Source organism: Mus musculus, chromosome 6 (assembly GCF_000001635.26).
Source record: "Mus musculus strain C57BL/6J chromosome 6, GRCm38.p6 C57BL/6J".
NCBI lineage: Eukaryota > Metazoa > Chordata > Mammalia > Rodentia > Muridae > Mus > Mus musculus.
In genome coordinates, this window is record NC_000072.6 from 72,839,920 (window position 1) to 72,860,517 (window position 20,598).

The window sequence follows — 20,598 nt, forward strand, 5'->3', positions numbered from 1 at the left end:
GGTGACATGTGAAAACCTACCAGTTACTGCAGGAAATACTATAGTACCAAGAACTGTCAGGAGGGGAAAATGGAAGGCCGAGAAGGCATAAGTTATCCCAAACTATATTTAGAGGCCACAGAAGTAGTATTTGTTACAAAATCAGAGGTGGTGGCTCACAACTCTTAATTCCAGTAGTGAGCAGAGAGAGGCAGGCAGATCTTCGAGTTCCAGGCCAGCCTGGTCTACAGAGCTAATTCCAAGACAGCCTGGGCTACACAGGTAAACCCTCTCAAAACCAAACAGAATAAAACAAAACAAAAAACCCACCACTTTGTAGCTGTGTGGACCTGTAATCCCAGCACTCAGGAAGAAGATGGGATTAAGTCCTCTACTGCTTAGTGAGCTGGAAGGATAGCCCGGCTCCATTTAACCCCATCTCTAAGCAAAACAGACTGTATACACACACTGCACAACGACACCACACACACTCTGATGCCTATGTATTTTTTAATTTCTACAATCATGAAATTAAGCTCCTTCTAGAATACCTTGAGCAGAATTATTTCCAAACAGGAAGTAAAGGCTAGAGCTGTAGAAGACCACATATACACCATGGACACTCCACATCAGGAGCGGGCTCTTCCCTGAAGACTCAATGGAACTCACTAAGTACATCCAATGATGTGATGTTGATTCAGAAACTAAAGAAAAAGGACACAAGAATTCGAAGGGCTTAAATATATTTTATATTGATAATCTGTGTCTTTCTACCCTAAAATAATACATTATTATAGGTTACATACAGGATGAGGTGAGGTATTTGTAAAATATCTGATAAAAATAATTAATATACAATTTTCTACATGAGATGGAATCTTATGAACCACTAGGCCTTCTGAAGGGTTAACTTCATTTTCTAAATTAAACTGCCCTGAAAGACTTCCATCTGTTCCCTAAAACCATGTTGAAAATGGAGGATCTTATGTTTTCCCAGAATTTGTGCAGAAGAGGGAAAGTACACAATTGGCAGTTATTCTTTCTCACATCCAAGGTTATACATCCACACAAAACCAGTAACTCTGTGTTTAGCACAAAAAGCAAAAAAAAAAAAAAAAAAAAAAAAAAAAAAACTGCATTAGAGATGTTAAAAAAAAAAAAAAATCCTCTGAATGATGGTCAGGTTAATTCAACACCAAAGAAATTCGAGTGGCCAACAGTCTTGAAAATGCTTTATTGAAATGTGTGAGTTATGGTGCAGATGTGTCTGAAATGACCACAGCTGGAAAACGAACTTCTGAAACTTCTCAACAACCAATTAAAAAAAGAAAACCCCACCGGCCTTGACCTCTGGTGTACCAGGAGCCCAGCGAGGGCGGTTCCTTCAGAAGATTTCCATCAAAGACTAAAGAAAACAGCTACTGTATCTGGAAGCTGGTGGAGTCTCAAGTTTCCGAGGAGAAGCGACAGTTTTTTTAGACATGGAGGGTGACTTCTTTTTTTGGTAGATTTGGATGACCATGGACTTCACAGTTCTTGACAGCACCCAGGGGTGTTCAAGTCTGTATGCTTGTCATGAAAAACAGAGGGGAGGACAAGATGGCGGGAGAGAGAACCAACAGAGGACGGACGGCTCACAGGGAAGAGGGCCGGAGCCAGACATGATTAGATTAAGTCTCATAGAAATTGATCAGAAGCTGCGCATCTTTTTTAAAAGTTCTAAATTTACATTTCAAAAACTGCCCCACCCCCGCAGAGCCTCTGCCCCTCCCTGGAGCCAGTGTGAAACCTGGAGACAAACAGAAAGCACCCATCCTCCACACCCTAACTACCAAGGCAGCTCTACTTTTTTCTTTTTTCAACACACAGGATTGATAACATAGGCATATGGGTGGCATGAATCAATTAAAAAACTTTACTTTTTATGCCAGGAGGGGAAAAACAATAAATACAAGGTGCTAAAATAAGCATTAAGAATTTGGTTGGTAAGGTGTGGGAAGGCTCCCCTGATACTGATCTGTCTCAGCAAACCACACACACACATAAACGGCACAAAGTATGATTGAGGTGGTGAGATTTTAAAAAACAAGACAACATAATTCAGGTTAACTGCACTGAACAGTGAATAAATGAAATCCATCTACACCTGAATGAACATGTTTAACAATCAAAAAATTTTAAACAACCACAAAAAGTAAAAACTTCCAACAAACACAAACAGGATTTGTCTAAAGGGCACACAGTCGCCCTGCAGAGGACCCCGCCTTTACTGGTGTGTCTTCTGGTGAGACAAGAGACAGAGACAGGCTGGACTGGTTAACAGGGCGACAGGACAGTCATACAGTGGAGCGCTGTAGCTGGCTAGGCCCCCTGGGTTCCACTGCAGAGCTGGCTTTGTGCGTAGGAGGCACATGGATAAGGGTGAGTCAGGCAGACATTATTCAAAAGCTACTCTGCCAGTAACCATTGGATAACGCTGGGAAAGCTTTGGGCTTTGTATTTTATTTTTATTTTTAAATTTTATTTTTTTAAGTTTTACTCCTTGTATTTAATTTTTAAATAACAAGGCCACTGAAACTCATGCACGCTGCAAAAAACCTCATGCAGTAGTTAGGTAAACCATCCAAGCAGTTTTTATTCATTAATATTCATAAATACACACAGCAGCTTCATTAGAGATTTCAATTTTCCTCTTCAGTTTGAATGTGGAGTATTAGGAGAGCCTTTTGCATGTCAAGGTACAGGAAGCAGAGATCACCCTGCACTGCTACCTACATTTACCTGCTAGAAGTAAAAATTAGTTAAGTGGAAATGATTATCATATATATTTCTCTCTTCCTTTTGAATGTACACAATGTAACAAGAGTGACAGACCTGAAATTACAATCACCACACAAACCCAGGATAGCTGTTGTCCACTTTCATTGGCAAATACAGCACAGAGGACATTGTCTTCGAGTGGGGAGGTCATCAAAGAGGAGGTGGTGGAGGCTCATTTCCTTTATTACTCTCTTTTAAATTTAGGTTTTCTAAAGCAACATCTAAAGGCATAATATCTACACAGCCCATAGCACCAAAATCTGCCATCTCCCCCCGATCATCCTCATCTGAGGACGAGCTCTCTTCGCGCACTAACGTGGAAAGAAGGAGCTCCTGGACAAACAGGCTGCGGTCCGCACGCTCGCTCTCCATGGACTGGCGCTCTGCTTCAGACATTTTGGGATCATTCAACCTGTACAGGTAAAAAAGGAAAGACTGTATTGGTAAAAAGTCCATGAATAATGAACGGCGAGGCCAAGTTCTATAGTCTGCTTGGGACGCTTTGTTTGGTGACCTCAACACGTGAGTTATGTTCGGATAAATCTCCACACTGTGTTTCAAACCTGAGTTCAGTGGATTCGGTGAGGCTGAAAACAAAACAAAACAAATAAACAACCAAAACAAACGAGCAAACACAGAAACTAAACCATAGAGGCAGCCAGACTAGCTTTGGAGAAAATCCTGGTGGAAATTCCTCTGAAAAAACAAAACACAAAACAAAGCAAGCAAGCGACTGCTGCCTGCTGGAGGCTTGGGATCAGCAGAGCGGGCACTGATTCGAGTGCAGCTCTAAACCACTAAGGACCTTTCTCTTTCCCGCTGTACTCTTCCTGAATACAGGTATGCACAAAGACTCAAGAAAGCATTTTCTTTTACTCTTCCCCATTTCTTTTGGGGGGGCCAGGGTCTTCTTGGGTGGCCTGCAACTTGCTAGGTAGATCAGGAAACCTGACCTACAACTCTTAGATCCAGCCACCTCTGTGTCCGGTGCTGGGATTAAAGGCTCATACCACCATGCTGGCTTGCTTTCTCGTTTGAAATGCGTATGTACCATCATAGTAAATGTAAGGCGTCCGGTCGAGTTCCTCCCACCTTCATGTGAGGCCTGGGGTTGACATCAGACTGCTGGGTTGATTATGTCACCTCATCAGACCACCATGCCATTCTCCTACCAAGTTCCAAGAGGATGGCAAGACATGTCAGTGGCATGACAGTCACTGGCTGACCATGGAACATGGACAGATATTAAAAGTTGAAAATGAGCCTGGTGTGGTGGCACACGCCTTTAATCCCAGCACTTGGGAGGCAGAGGCAGGCGGATTTCTGAGTTCGAGGCCAGCCTGGTCTACAAAGTGAGTTCCAGGACAGCCAAGGCTACACAGAGAAACCCTGTCTTGAAAAACAAACAAACAAACAAAAAAAAATGTTGAAAATACTGCCAGGTATTTTCAGGTGTGCATGCCTTTAATCCCAGGACTTTGAAGCCAGGAAAAAAGCTGAAAATCCTACTTACTACTAGCTATGCTGTGACCAACAACCAGGCCTGACTCTGTGTTCTGTGTGCATCTTTCTGGCCCCAGCAGTTGGAATTTACCATTTTAAAGAAAGAGGAAACTCAAGCAGAGATCAGCTAACTTGCTCAAAGTCTCAGTTAAAAACTACCAGAGTGATGAGCTCTGCGGCTCAGATAAGAGAAGAGCTACAGAACTTAAAAGGGGCCAAAGTTAGTTCACCAAACACCACTACAGCCACACTGAAATGGCCCCTAGGACCCATGGTCAAGAGCATTTTAAGAATGTCACAGGAGAATACTAGCAGATTGGAGGCTGAGTAATAGCTACACATTCCCAACAATTACTGAGGTTTTCAGCTCTGGAAGAGGGCTTTGGTCAATGTTGGGAGAGAAGTCAAATCTATAACAGAGATACAGGGTGGATAGAAGATTAATCACATAGTATCAGATGAACTAGAGACATACAAGAAGAGGCATCCCCTGCTGGGAAATATTGGAAGTCAGTATTATTCTAATTTTAAGGGAAAGAGCTAAGAAAGTGCCTATGTCTTGAGGTGCAGATAAAATGTGGCACTAGGATTCAATATTTTGATGAGTCAGAAAAGAGCTGCTAAGCTAAAGATCTTCAAACTAAGGTTAGCCAAACTAGCTGGTCCACTCTCTGACTTAGGCACTTAACATGCCAACCATTTTTGACCTCCCTGGAAAAAACAGTGTCCTTATAGTCAGCTCCAGGATAATATGAACACTTCACACAGAGCAGGAAATAAATGCCCCTGTTGATGCTGCAGTTGCTTTTCTTTTTTGGTTTTTCGAGACAGGGTTTCTCTGTATAGCCCTGGCTGTCCTGGAACTCACTCTGTAGACCAGGCTGGCCTTCAACTCAGAAATCTGCTTGCCTCTGCCTCCCAAGTGCTGGGATTAAAGGCGTGTGTCACCATGCCCAGCTTGCAGTTGCTTTTCTGTTCAAAGTTTATAAAGCATGCTAATACAGTTGAAGGTCCAAAGAACCCAAAAGCAAATAAGCTGGTCTTTAACTACAATGTAACCTAGGATGACTTTCAATATTTGATCTTCCTGCTTCCACCTTAAGAATGATAAGGATTGGGGCTGGAGAGATGGCTCAGTGGTTAAGAGCACAGACTGTTCTTCCAGAGGTCCTGAGTTCAATTCTCAGCACCCACATGGTGGCTCACCTGTAATGGGATCTGATGCCCTCTTCTGGTGTGTCTGAGGAGGACAGCTACAGTGTACTCATGTATATTAAATAAATAATTCTTAAAAAAAAAAAAAAAAAGAATTATAAGGATTATAGGCAAATTTTACCATGCCCTGTTGCTGAAAGTTGAGGCAGGAGCATGAGTTCAAGGCCAGTCTAGATTATAGAGTGAGACTCTGGAAGGGAAAGAGTAGGAGAGGAAGATCTGCAGACTGCAGGTCACCATGCATCTATTACACAGCTTCAGGAGACAACGGTCCTTTCAGAAGTCAGTGTGTGTCTAATGACAGAGAGTGTGAGACAACACATTATGCTCTGGTCATTTTTTAAAAATCTTTTTTTAGGGGGCTGGAGAGATGGCTCAGTGGTTAAGAGCACCTACTGCTCTTCCGAAGGTCCTGAGTTCAAATCCCAGCAACCACATGGTGGCTAACAACCATCCGTAATGAGATTTGACGCCCTCTTCTGGTGCATCTGAAGACAGCTACAGTGTACTTAGATATAATAATAAATAAATCTTTAAAAAAAAATCTTTTTTTAAATGCACAGGAAATGAAATCACTCTGATTAACTCTACCGAGTAGTTTGGAATTAAAAAGATATAGAAAACACATACATATACTAAACAAAAACCAAGAGGGCAATGTCTTCCCAACTGTCGCATGCACCTGAGTGCAGGTGTCTGTGGAGGCAGATGAGAACACTGGATACCACGGAGCTGGAGTCACAGGCACTTGTAAGCCTCCTGGTATAGATGCTGCAAATCACACTCTGGTTCTCTGCAGGATCAGCAGGTATTCTTCACCACTGAACCCTCTCTCTAGCTCCTTGACAACTTGCTCTGTAGACCAGGCCTTATTTGCCTCCTGAGTGCTGGGATTAAAGGTGTGTGCCACCGTGTCAGGTCTTTTTTTTTTTTGGATGCACAATTTTGCAGTACATAGACTGGCCTCGAACTCTGGCTTCATCTGTAGCCATGAGCTTTTCTCTTTGTTCCCAGAAATAATGACTCTGAGAATTAGATATGCTCCTATATGAATAAATGCCTAGACCATAAGCTTTGGCTCATTCCAACTATTTGTAACTTACATAATCCATTTATTTTAGTCTATGCCACACAGTTGGTTACCTCGAAGTTTCATGCATCTGACTTCCTCAGAATTTGGGGTGAATCTCCTACTTTTAACTCTTCCTAGAATCCTCTCTCTCTGCCAGATGTCCCACCTTCTATTTTCTACCTCAGCTAATAGGCCATCAGTTTTTTATTGATAGGTGATTCTTCCACACAGTACATAAGAGATTCTCTCTCTATTCACCCTCCTGAATGCTGGGATTAAAGACATGAACCTCCATGCCTGGCTAGTAAGACGTCCTTTTCTTGGCAAGATATTTCACCCACAGTGCAGCCAACTTCCAGGGAGACACACACTGGCAGGCGTGTTTCAGGTGGGTGCCCAGACTTCAAAGGGCACAGCTGTTGTTCAGTCTCTGTAGGAAGGTAATGATGGCAGCAGGCAGAGCCTTATGCAGCTTACACTGACCCACTCTTGCCTGGTGGTAAGAGGTACTCACTGGCCTTATAGGCTACTGCAAAGATAAACCACTCTGAAAAATGCCTCCTTAAATTCACAATAAATGACAATGATCAGTATTTTTAATAATCCCTCATAACTGGCAGGATTCCTGAATAGGGTACTGATGATAAAACTAAAGATAGGAAAAGATTTGTCTTAGGGCTAAATGTTTTAAGTGGCAAAGCTGGGACTCTAACCATAGGATCTTGTTTGAGCACTTCTCATTCTATGCCTGCCTAAGCACTCTACTATGCATTGTGTTCCACCTACACACACGTTCTACTGCACTGAGGGATTTAAGTGCAAGAAGAAAGGAGAAATTGTAGTTTCTTGTAAAGTCCCAAAGAATCACCATACACATTATAGTTTAGAAACTTGATTTTCATGTAGCCAAGCTGGCCCTTGAAATCCTGATCTTCCTCCCTTTTCCAAGTGTTGGGATCACAGGGAAGCGCTATGGCTGGTGTATTTAATACTGGAGACTCGTCCCAGGTTTTGTGCATGCCAGGCAAGCACTGTTCCAACCTAGCTACATTCCCAAGTCCAAGTTAACTATGCCATAGACTAATTTTCATGTTACTATTTTCAGAACGACTTATGTGAATGAATGTTTTGCCAACATGTATGCATGTGCATCGTGTGCATGCCTAGTACCTGAAGAGACCAGAAGATGGTGAAGTCACTGGGCAGGTTGTGAGCTGTCATGTGGGTGCTGGGAACTGAAGCCAGGTCTCCTCAGGAAAAAAAGAGCAAGGCTCCAAGTTCTGAGTGAGTCTACTGCTTGCTACCTTTCTCACTAAACTTGAACCTTACCAACTGGCTCAACTGATGGTCAGGGAGCCTACCAGGATCCTTTCGTTTCCACCTCTTAGGGCTATGGCAACAGAACCCCCTTTTCCCATAGGTGTGGGGATCTGAACTGAGGTCCTCATGCTGGTGCAGTGAACACTACCCACTGTGCCATCCATTAATCCCTCTTTTGTTCTTTCTGTCTCGGCAGACTTTAATGGAAAACTAGAAGCAATATAAATTATTAAATAAATTTAGCTAATAAAAGTGTGTAAATATAAATGAAATGATACAGTATTTTAAGTGTTATGTGTAGTATGTAAAAGAAAATTATTTCTAACAATGATTTATACCTTGTAAACACAAACACCAACATTTACTTTACCCGAAACACACTAGTAAACAAAATACCTTGTTAACAGGAACTGGGAGTTGTGGAGGGCCTGCGGGCTGTTCTCTGTGTTGGCTGTGTTGGCTGTGGCCGTGGCCTGTGTGATCGTAGTGGTGACGCTGCTTGTGTTAGTGCGCCGACTTGCGTTGCGAGCAGTCTCCAGTTGTTGCCGGGCTGCCTGTGCATGCTGTCGCTCAAGCTGCAGCTGCATCTGCAGTTGTTGCAACTGAGAAGCGGAAGGGCCTGAAGAGTTAAGCTGTCCCCCTGCAGAACGTCTCACTCCTGATAACTGAGATAACAGCTCTGCCAATGAAAATGCATACGATCAGATCAATCAACTTGACAGGAAAACCTGGTGCCACACCATCATTCTGTCAGTGGAGAAAATCAAGCGTTATGGAACAATGGAAGTTCACGCAACATTACCAAGCTCAGCCAAGGACCCCGATACCTATGTGAACTGACATAAAATTAAGCCTGCTTTAGGCAGAACTTAAAGATGGCTTTAAAAATTATTTAGACTCAAGAGCAGGTCCAGTCATAATGAAGACTTGCTAATGGAAGCACCATGAAAGCATTGTCAAGCTTATTCTTTACTCCCAGTTCTTGGATCAGGGCCTGGCACCGTGGCATCAGCATTCATTAATTTCTGCTCATTTCATCAGAGGAGTTAGCAGGGTGAAAAACCAGAGTCTGGAGCATTATAAATATGGCTCTTGTATTCTGGCTTCTGCCTCCTCTCACTGCTGTTTCAAAGTACTTGGCAGTGCTTGGCAAGGCAAGTCCTTCACACCTGTAGTGCTTGACTCTGGCCTAGTAAAGCCCAGACTCTTGTTTTAGTGAAGTTGTTGAAGGTATTGTAACATCCTCCTTCAGTATGTTCAATAATCAGTGTGCTCAAATCGTGATGAGCAGGACACATTCCTACTTTCCTCCCAAGGAGAACTTAATGAGTTCCTAAGTTCTTAAAGTGGAATCATGGAATTCTGAAGGTCTTCTTCCAGTCTGAAATCTTCCCTAAAGCCCTTCTTTTGTGTTATCTTACCCCGAATGCCTTTGAGAAACGCAGTAGTACATGGGCTACTATGATGTCCACTTACAAATGTCCTAAGACTTCTAAATGTTTGAAGGAATCCAAGCACAGGACTAGATGCAAAAGTAAGACATCAGCCTCACAAATCATCTTTAAAGGAGCTCCACACCCCTGCCCTTGCCACTCAGAAGTAGAAACACACTTACCAGCTATAGGATCCATGGCTTCCCTACTGCTTGGAGAGTATGAACTCTGAGAAGAAGAGAGTCCACCAGTAGAACTGCTAGTAAAGTGCATGTTTGATCTCCGAGCACGAGGGCCTCCTAGCCCCCGCCCAGGGTGAAACATTCTACGTACATGTCGAACACCACTCGATTCATCGTAACTCAAGGTTAAGGAAAGAATAAGTAGTTTACAAAAAGAAGAAAAAACAAAACCAAAACATTGGCCAGCAGTGATGGCGCACGCCTTTAATCTCAGCACTTGGGAGGCAGCAGAGGCAGGCGGATTTCTGAGTTCGAGGCCGGCCTGGTCTACAAAGTGAGTTCCAGGACAGCCAGGGCTATACAGAGAAACCCTGTCTTAGAAAACCAAAATAAACAAACAAAAACCCAAAAAACAAAAACCAAAGCTAACAAAAACAAAAATCCCCAGCTGGGTGTGGGGACACACAGTCCCAGCCCAGAGGTGGGTGACCTGTCAGTCCGAGGTCAGTCAGTTCCTCAGGCTCTAATTTCTCAGGCTTGTTCCATTTTCTTCACATTTCCAGTAATTTCTACCTTTCCTCAATCTAACTGCCTCCAGTTAGAGATGCAGGGACCGTGAGTGAAAGAAAGATGGTGTTACAGACTGAAAAACAAAACCATCACCTCTTTGTTCCCCAACAGGTCTAGGTTAGATTATGGAACATGGGTAAAATCTAGCAGGAAGGGTGAGTAACTGTGACTTGACTTACACTTTCACATGAACAGAATCCAAATGGAAGAGAGACTGAGAAAAGCAGCTTATACCCTAAAGCACGGCACTGTATGAAAAGGTCAAACACACAAAAACAACTTAGAGATTAGTTTTTTTCTCTCTGAAAGCACTATTCTCAACAACAATCAAAGCACCAATACCACCAGCAAACCCTCCTGAAAGGATATTAAATCTCTAGGGGCTCTGTGTTCAAGTGTCAGATGAGCTGCAAAGTCATCTGTGACATGATTAGGATCTCCTCCAGGTAACGCTGCACATATGGGACAAATCTGCAATGAAGAGAAAGCACAGAGTCAGTACAGAGTTGCTGAGGCCCAGTTCCAACCCAGCAAAGACACTGCAGGTCTGAGCAAGCACTTTTGTCACTCAACTGCAGGGCCATCTCTCAGGGTCACACACAGCAGTTCTAAATAGTTCAAATTTGATTTCCAGCAGAGTTGTCTATCGGTAGGGCTGAGCCACATTTGCGTGGTCTAGCCAAACAGTTCTGGGCAAAACTTTAAAAAATAAACATTTTTACCTAAAATTCAGCCTTGAATGCTGATATCAGACATAAGGTAAGGCATACTTCTCCAAAGGTAGTTAAGGGTCAATCCCCAAATAGAACAGCAAATGCTTGGCTACAGTACAGCTGTGCTCTGGAGAAACAGACTGGAGGATACCTGGGGTTCTCTGCATAGCTTGTCTAGTCTATCTGGCAAGTTCCAGGCCAGAGAGTAATCTTGTCCCAGGAAGGAAGGAAGGAAGGAAGGGAAGGGGGGAGGGAGGGAGGGAGGGAGGGAGGGAGGGAGGGAGGGAGGGAGGGAGGGAGGAAGAAAAGAATGAAAGAGTGAGGGAGGGGGAAGAGGGAAAGGGAGGGAGAGAGGGGGAGGAGAGAAAGAATGAAAAGGGTATCATGGTGGTTTGAACAGGTTTGGTCCTCACACTCATGTGCTTGGCCCATAGGAAGTGGCACCGTTAAGAGGTGTAGCCTTGTTGAGGTAGGTATGGCATTGCTGGAGGAAGTATGCTACTGTGCTTTGAGGTTATATATGCTCAAACTATGCTCAAAGTTGAGACATAGCCCCCTTCTGCTGCCTGCAGATTAAGATGTAGAACTCTTAGTTCCTTCTCCAGCACCATGTCTAGCTGCATGCTGCCATGCTTCCTGCCATGATGATAATGGACTGTATCTTTGAAACTATAAAGCCAGCCTCAATGAACTGTTTTCCTTTATGGGAGATGGCAAGGCCATGGTGTCCCTTCACAGCCATGGAAAGTAAGGCAGGTAGCTATGAAATAGCTATAGAATGTGTATACAATAAGATGAATGAGATAATTAATGCACAAATGAGCACTGATCATTTCTGAAACAACTTGAAGATGGGAGGAGGAGGAGGAGGAGGAGGAGGAAGAAAGCATAGGGAGAGGAAGAGGAAGAGGAAAGAGGAAGAGGAGGAACCGTATTTCCCAGGGGGGTGGGTAGTGTGAGAGTCTGTAAGCAGATCAAGATCAAGGAGTTAGTAACTTCCTTGTTTGCCTAATGGCCAGAGACAGAAACAACATGTAAGAATAAAACAATGTGCACACGGGTAGAGGAGATGATGGTTGGAAAGGAACTCCCTTCTTTCCCCAAAGCTTGAGCGAAAACCACAGGGCAGGTAATCTTGGCAGCTGCCAGGAGGGGGCAGTGGAGAAGACAGGGTCCAAGAGGGGATGTGTTCAGCCACAGGGGTGAGCAGCTGAGCGGAGCGTGGGGGAGATTCAGAGATGAGTGGGAATGAGAGTGCCAGGCAAGGGTGCTCAGGATTTTGGCCAGTATACAAAGAAGAGCCAAAATGGAGGAGAAACGGAAGAGGGGTTAGGCTTTGGGGTTAGAACTTACAGAGGTGGGCAGGATCAGCCGCCGAAAATCTCTAGCCAATTGCTGGAAAGGCCATTTTGAAAAACTTTTTACCACAATTAGTGAATGGGAGGTGGAAGACAGAAAAGAGTAAAAAATTATTCCTTCCGTGACATAGGAAAAGTTTCCAAATCCTAAGACACAGACAAGGACTGGAGCTGAAAGCTGAGGTGTGTGAGCATGTCAACACCTCACTAGTCATGTGACAAGTGGAAGACTCCGGCCATTAGAGTCTATGGGAGCTGGCTTACAGCAGCACTCGAGGAGGAAACTGGCAAGATGGCATCAGATCAATGCTGAAACACAGAGCAGAAGGCTGACCAATCTGACTCCTGGCTCCCAAGTAAACACACTTTCCATTTTTTCTGAGAGCAGAAGGCCCTGAGAGTATGACTGTGATTTGGTAACGAGTCTCTAATGCCCAACTGGCTGTCCTGATTACTTATGCCTCAAGCCTGAAAAATAACTAAGAAAACCTAAGGATGCTCACAAGAAAAAAAACAAGGACGGGCTGAAGACAGAGTTGGAAAGGTCAGGGTGGAATGTGCCAAGGGAAGTGACAGAAGCCAGCAAGCACACTCTCAAGTCCAGTTTACAACGGTCAGGATTTCTCCTCCCTTGAAGAGAAAAGCAGTGGTCTCTGCTCTTGAATTTACGAACTGTGAGCTCTTCCCTAGAAACGCAGGCCACCTGGTGTCGCTCCTGTGCTCTGGGATGACTGCTTACTCAACTTTCTAGGTGCTTCTGCCTAGTTAGACTACAAGCTTTTGTGTTTTGGAGACCAGTTCTTCTATATAGAAGCCCTTCCCTAAATACTGTCTGACTGGAAATGGTGTGTATATTCAGGTACATAGAGAGCTCACACGAAGCCCAACATCCTACTATATCCACTTGAATCCATTCTCAGGCCTGGGTTTGCCCCAAGTCTTCCCAGCCCAAGCCGTGGCTTCCGTATTGCTAGACACTCGCACTCTCCACTCTGCCTCAGAGAAACCATGCTGCCTTCCAGTCACAAGGATCCAAGTTTGATTCCTTAGGAGCCGATGCTAAGGAAAGTTGCTGGGTTTGATGGCACGTGCTTCGATTCTAGTGCTGGGGAGGTGGAGACAGCTGGACTTCTATAAAGTACCATATATCTCTTGAGAAAATATCTGAATTGAACTCCATGTATCAATTCCTCTGAAAATGTATTAAGTTTGGAGCCATGGAAAATTTTTTCCTTCTTAAGAATGTCTGTTCCAAAGCTTATGAATTCTCAGCATCATTTATGTCCTTCTGTTACTTTCTGGTGCCACTAAGCACACATCCATTCTCTAGCAACGATCATCTTGAGAGGGACAGCTTCCTTGGGTATGATGATGCACACTCATTCACGTAATCAGCATGCTTAGGGCTGTCAGATTTCCACAAGGTCATACACACAGTACCCATCATCCTTTGCTTCTCAGACAAGGGTACTGGCGTGACAATGGAGATGGCATTTTTCTGTAAAGGACCTGAATATCTACACCAAAACCAGGGCACAGTTTCGTGGCTAATGGTTCTCTGCTATCTGGTCTCACTGAAGAGTCCATTTCTATTTCCCAGTCGGATGCATCACTGTTGACGATTTTCTTTTTCTTCTCCTCCTCCTCCTCTTCTTTTTAAAGATTTATTTTAAATGTAAATACACCGTTGCTTTCTTCAGACACACCAGAAGAGGGCATCTTATCCCATTATAGATGGTTGTGAGCCACCATATGGTTGCTGGGAATTGAACTCAGGACCTCTGGAAGAGCAGTCAGTCAGTGCTCTTTCTTAACTGCTGAGCCATCTCCCCAGCCCAGCTGTTTTCTTCTTAACAACACATTTTGGTTGTCTCTTCCTTCTGAATTATGCTGATTCCTTCCCCTTCTTTTCAAAACCACATCAAAATTTCAAGGCCTCCCCTATATTTCTTACACTGCCCTCTCACTGAGTCAAATAAGCTAGAGTTTGGTCTTCTCCAACACTATGACATCTGTGTACTGATTAGGTGTTAAATTTGTTGTTATGAAGAGCAATTATACTCAACTCCAAGAATTCTTTAACTTCAGCGAATGAACATTTACATACATCAAATATGTTTGTTCTAGGCACTGTGGTGCACACCTTTAATTCTAGCATATGAGAGGCAAAGGCAGGTAGATTTATTTCTATGAGTTCTAGGCCAGTCAGAGCTGCCTCAAAAAGAAAAACAACAACAAACTCCACCACCTACAATCCCAAACACCCTCCCCACCCCACCCACTCCCCTCCAGTAAGAATCCAATGCTCTCTTCGGACCTCCACGGACACTGCTCTCAAGAATTTGCATCTGATGACTCATAGTTCAGAGGCCACAAGAAAGGACTGTTTTCTTTTTGGGCGTGGCAAATGCTCAAGTAGATAGATGTGCTCAACCACAAGTTAAACGCTACGCATTGTCTATGGATATGGAAGATATGGAAGCATCACAGGGCACTCTCAGGGCCAAAGCAAACTCCAATTCCCTAACTCCAAAGGCAGTCCAAATAGCCAGAAATGATAATAGCTCAATCTAGACTACAGGAGGACTTCTGATGGTTAGATAAAAGCCAGCATTCCTCAGGAACTTTCGAGGCCACTTCCCCTCTAACAAAAGGAATCATTTCTCTTATCACTAGTAGAAGGGACATATCTGTAGTATCTATCAGTATATCAAAATACATGCCATCCTCCAAGTTCCTTCAGTATTACAAGTACCTGTTATAGACTTATTCCCTATCTATAGTTTTCGTATTTGAAATATATCAAAGTCCGCAGAGCATCCTAGTCCCTCTGCATATCTACTCATTCTCCTTAGAGCCCTTCATTCTCATTATGTTCTCTCTATGCTCTGCTCCTGCTTCTCACTACGGTTTCTCTATTCTCTACTCCAGCCAGTCTCCTCTCAGATAGCCCTAGACAGGTCTAGTCTTCAGGCCATACTCAGTATACCTCTCTCTCTGCTCTGGACTCTTCAAATGTTTCTTTTTTTCGAGACAGGGTTTCTCTGTATAGCCCTGGCTGTCCTGGAACTCACTTTGTAGACCAGGCTGGCCTCGAACTCAGAAATCCGCCTGCCTCTGCCTCCCGAGTGCTGGGATTAAAGGCATGCGCCACCACACCCGGCTTCAAATGTTTCTTATATTTACAATAAAAACCCTCCCCTTAACCATACCATGAAGCAGTAGTTGTCAGTTTATACCTGCACCTGATCGTCATCATGTATGGAAAAACTAGGCCACTATACTCTTGAACTTATAGTAGCTATGATTACCTGTGAAAGATTGGGTCTGTCAACACTCTGCCACTGAAGGGAGAGGGACTTGATCAAACCCTGCCCTCCTTCAGGATTTATAGCAGTTAATGACTGATAGGTGTGGTGGTTTGAATATGACCCAGGGAAAGTGGCACTATCAAGAGGTGAAGTGTATCACTAAAGGCCTCCAGTGCTCAAGGTCAGCCCCTCTAGGCTGCCCAAGTAGGAGAGTCTCCTTCTGGTTGCCCTTGGACTCTTAGCTCCTTCTCCAGCACCATGTCCTCCTGGAAGCTGCCATGTTTCCCCACCATGATGATAATGAACTGAACCTCTGAAACTATAAGCAAGCCCCAATTAAATGTTTGCCTTCATGAGAGTTGCCTTGGTCACGGTATCTGTTCACAGCAGTAAAACCCTAACTAAGACAATGGGGGAGGGACAAACACATTCTTCTGTGGTGCAACCACTGGTAAGGTGCCTATGCTCCTCTTAACAGTCCTCAGCCATATGCCTTTAAAAACCCCAATGGAACTTTAAAAATAATAATTAGTAACATTAAATACAGGCTGGTTGAGAAGGGGTATGAGATAAGATATAAGGAAATATGACCAAAATGCATTATATGCACAATGAAGTCCACCATTATGCATAAATAACACACTAGTAAAACATGTAAAGATGAGGGTTAATTTCAAAGTCCTATTTCTCATATTTGGTGCCATACATAAATATTACTGAGCCTTACGATTATATACATAATCTGTATCATCCTTTTGTTTTAAACTAGTAACTACCTCTACCGTATAATCTTTGTCAGATGCTGTTCTTTGTTTTGTTCCCTCTTTTTTCCCTATACTGCTGGCGATCAGATCCAAATCTTTTATACTAAGCAAGTATCTGACCACTGAGCCATACCCCCCAGTCAGGGACTTGTTTTAAAGGGTTCTTGGTACACTCAAACTTAAGCTTCCTGAATAATCTTAAATTAATATTAAGAAGGCATAGTGCTCCAGTTGTTTTATAGAGTCCCAGGCTGGGAAAAAGGAAGAAAATCATTAAGGGCCACAAAGATGCTATCAAATTCTGTCTTCAGGAGACTCTTACTCATCTGCAGTGAGCTGCTGCAACTGTTTACAATGACAGAGCCTCGCAGAGCCCTAGAGTACTCCAAAGGAATGCTGATAATAGAAGGTGTGGGTCCTAAAGCCTATAGCCAAGCATGAGTGGGTCTAGAGGACACGTGCAGTTACTGCTCGAATAAAGGCACAATAATGAACTGGACACTTAGAAAAGGAAAATACTACGTCTGCCCATCAAAATGAAGGAATTCACTCCTGAACTTATGCCTCAAGTTTAGAATGTCTGCCAAGCCTGGTGACCTGAGCTCAATTCAACGTTAAGACACACACAATGATACAGGGAACCGACTCCTACCCCACCCCTAAATAAAAACCAAAATTAAAAACAAACAAAACCAACCAACCAAACCAAACCAAACACATATACACAGACAGACAGACAGACAGACAGACAAACCCTGTCTTGATAAAAACAAAAAGAAATGCATGGCTCTGCACAACAAAAATTGTAGATAAGAGGTAACACATGCACATTTACATTAGAGCATGACAGTCACAGGCAGAGAGGCCTGAGGCGGCATCAGCACTCCTCCTATGGAATTGACTCAGTTTATAGGCCACACATGCATGCCCTGGCATGACCCAGACATTTATGACCCTGCACCTTCACTGCAGAAGTCCTTGTCTGCTTGCTATTTTTCATGTTGAAACGTCTGGGTCTTGGTTATTGCAGTGTAATTTAATACTTACACAAAAAAGAAGGACTAAGGAGGGAGAGGTCCTTAAAACATAGCCCACAAAGCAAATATGAAAAACTCGAATGGCAAGGACTGCCCTGGGTCATGTACTGGATACTTTGGGGTCGTAAGGTGGGTGACTGAACAAACTTGTAAAACTGTAAATGGTGGGTATTTAGTTTTCACACTGCGTATGAGAATGGAGGAGTGTAAACAACAATAGTTGCTTTCCCAACAAAAATACTTAGCCTTGACTGTATTCATGAAGATGAGTAAACCATGGGAAGGCCTGGGTCACCCAATCCGGAATGCGGAACAGTGTAGTTAAATTGCCCACCCAAGTAAGGAAAGTACACTAGAGCTTGCTGGCTTCAAGGGCCTTAGGGATGTCCAGTTCTCCATAAGGAACTTAGTACATCAAGTTAAATAAAAAGATCCAACAGAAATTAAAACAGGCCAGGGTTCCAGGACAGCCAGGGCTACAGAGAAACCCTGTCTCAAAAAAAAAAAAAAAAAAAAAAAGAACCAACCAGAGCAAACAAACAGTGTGACAATGTGCTCTGAGGTCCCCTTGGTGTACTCTCAAGGGGAATTTGGTTTGAGGACCAGATGAGGCTAATCAAACCTTCAACTCTAAATCTTATGGAAATTTGAAGCAAAACTGACAAGGTGTACATGAATGCAGATTAGCCTGTTCAGAGGCCTCTGGCCAGGCTTGAGTGTACTACTTCATTTCTCTGAATGCTAAATGTTTTAAATATATATAGAGAATTATTATGAGGTGTATGCAAATTCTCCAAAAATCAGGATCTACAGCTACACAGACACTTGGCTTAACCTAATGTTACCAAGGGCGTGCGAGAGCTGCTCATATACCCGAGATAGTCACATCTCTTCCCTTCCCCTTAGTCTCTTCCTTCTTGTTCCCTCTCTAGTCTCCTTGATCTGTTCCTCTCTGTAAACCACTATCTTGAATGAACTCATTTCTGAAGTCTCTTTTGGGTGTATTTACCATTGCTTAAAGTTAGAGGCATGCTGTGACTCAAATGTGAGATAAGTAAAAAATGTTGAAAGTTTTCAAGTTTAGACTTCATATTTTATTCTAGCTATTGGCTTTTTGTCATTCATGGGGGAGTGTGGGATGAGGGATCAGAAAGGAAGAACTGAGAAGCACTGAGTTCTGACCTGGGAAGCTAAGACGCAATCTGATGAAATTGAAGGAAGGCCTGTGGTGTACACACAGTCCAGGAATGCTTAGTACACAAGTAAAGAGTTGCAGTTTCCCCCAGAAAAAAGCTCCTCATAGAAGAAAAAAAATCAGCCCAGAACAATAACAAGAACCCTTTACAAAGGCAGAAGACGGCTGGCTGGGCCCTTTCAACCTCCCACTGCCTCTGATGAGGCACCCCTGCGTGTATCTTGAAGAAATGCAGCATCCTAGGGCTCTAAAATTTGCTGTTGAAAGTAATTTTTATTACTATATAAGTAGTCATTATACCATACAGGAGGATGACAGTGCCTAGCTTCAGCAACATCAAGAGTAACATATGTCATCATTTTTAGCAAAATACTTCACCTACCACTTCTGTTGATGTTTCTGCGTGTTCAGAAGTAACATGTTCTTGAAGAGATGTTTCCGTGTAGCCCATTTTTCCACAATAGGGACAAGTAAAAGACTGTGGCTGCTCTACAGAGAAAGCTTCCCCACCATAGTACAAATCTGGAAAACAAAGTGGAATTGCATTGAGATCACCCATGCTCCTTCTCAAACATACAAATACAGTTACGGTCCACAAGAGTGTGACGAATATGCTATGGCCTGAAATAGCAATAAATCTACTCTCTTATAAGGTCTTGGGTTTTGTTTTTTTTTAAGTTAATTAATTTTGGAGACAATTTCATCTCACTCTGTAACCCTGGCTTACTCACAAATTTGCCTGCCCCGCTGGGATTAAAGGAGTGTAGTTGTGTGAGAGGGTGCATTTAAGAGTGTTAAGATTACAGTTAGAAGCTTGATTTCAATGAGGTTTTAATAACTGTTAACATTTATAAAACCTTTATTTCCATATGAAACTTAGGACACTCTTCTAATTTCTGTTTCTCTAGATAGCAAGTAAGGAAAACAAACCAAGTACATCTCCCTAAGCTCCGAGTGTTCCTCAAAGCCAGTGGTACTCCTGGGAAGTGGCAGAACCTTAAAGAGACAAGGGCAGGTTAAAGAGATGAGGCCACTGGGAATGTGCCTGCAAAGAGAGTCCTAGAGCCCCGATCCCCTTCGCTGTCTGTTGTCTACCTCTCAAGAGACCCTGCCTAAAACAAAATCAGGGGAAGGGTGGGAAAGAGATATTGAGTCTTTTTTTTTTTTTTTTTTTTGCTTTTCCAGACAAGGTTTCTCTGTATAGTCCTGGCTGTCCTGGAACTCACTTTTTTTTTTTTTTGGGGGGGGGGGTTGGTTTTTCGAGACAGGGTTTCTCTGTGTAGCCTTGGCTGTCCTGGAACTCACTTTGTAGACCAGGCTGACCTCAAATTCAGAAATTCTGTCTTAAAAGTGTCACTGATATATATGTGTATATGTGCATGCAGGTGTGGATATATGTGTGTGTATGTATAAGACTTCCAAGGTAGATTTCTAGTAGCCAAAAGGGGGAAAATGGCAAGGACAGATGGTAGTATGTGCCTGAAATGTCAGCAGCACCTGGAAGAGGAGGCAGTAAGTTCAAGACCAAGCTCAGCCACAAAGCAAATCCAGGCAGCTTACACTGACCCTTTGAGACCCTTCTCAAAAACAAACACCCCATAGCAGAACAAAACTCCAAACAAATAACAATAAATGTCAAAAATAATTTATTTACCCAATAAACGGCAAACCCACAACCATGATATTTCTTGTAAAAGAATAAATAAGAATAAATGTCTTTCTCCTGAGATGAGGAACAAAACAAGGGTCTCTTCTCTTGCTACTTCTATTCAGTATTTCTCTGGAGGCTTTTACTACAGTAAATTAAAAGTATCCAATGGAAAGAAAGAAATAAAACAAAGTCCTAAGAATCCACTAGGTTAGAACTAATTATAGTATTAGAACTAAGCCAATTTAGCAACATAGTTATATAACTTATATATAAAAGTTGTTTTTTTTTAAATAACATAACAACCCAAAGATAAAATCAATTTTATTTACAACAGTCAAAGAACACTTAGGAGTATGTTCAATGAAAAAGATATATTTTATTTTCTGGTAATTATAGAAAAAAGTGAAAGTCCTAAAATAAATAGGTATTTTATATTCATGATCAGATTGCATACCAAAATAGCAATACTCTTCAA

The 20,598-nt window shown here is 42.9% G+C and overlaps 1 protein-coding gene across 3 annotated transcripts in view; it reads right to left on the reverse strand.

Moving 5' to 3' along the window:
• Positions 1–1,194: 1,194 nt before the first annotated feature.
• The window catches only part of Kcmf1 (potassium channel modulatory factor 1), a 58,866-nt gene continuing 39,462 nt past the window's right edge, over positions 1,195–20,598 (reverse strand). For 2 of the 3 annotated variants that reach the window (NM_019715.2, NM_001347231.1), the window contains exons 3-7: positions 18,855–18,994; positions 10,464–10,565; positions 9,525–9,699; positions 8,306–8,588; positions 1,195–3,211 (exon numbers count right to left, since the gene is read on the reverse strand). In NM_019715.2, coding sequence (NP_062689.2) covers positions 2,950–3,211; positions 8,306–8,588; positions 9,525–9,699; positions 10,464–10,565; positions 18,855–18,994 — 962 coding nt within the window. In that variant the 3' untranslated portion in view covers positions 1,195–2,949. The remainder of the gene's footprint in view (positions 3,212–8,305; positions 8,589–9,524; positions 9,700–10,463; positions 10,566–18,854; positions 18,995–20,598) is intronic. The other variant, XM_030255640.1, reaches the window with a different exon arrangement.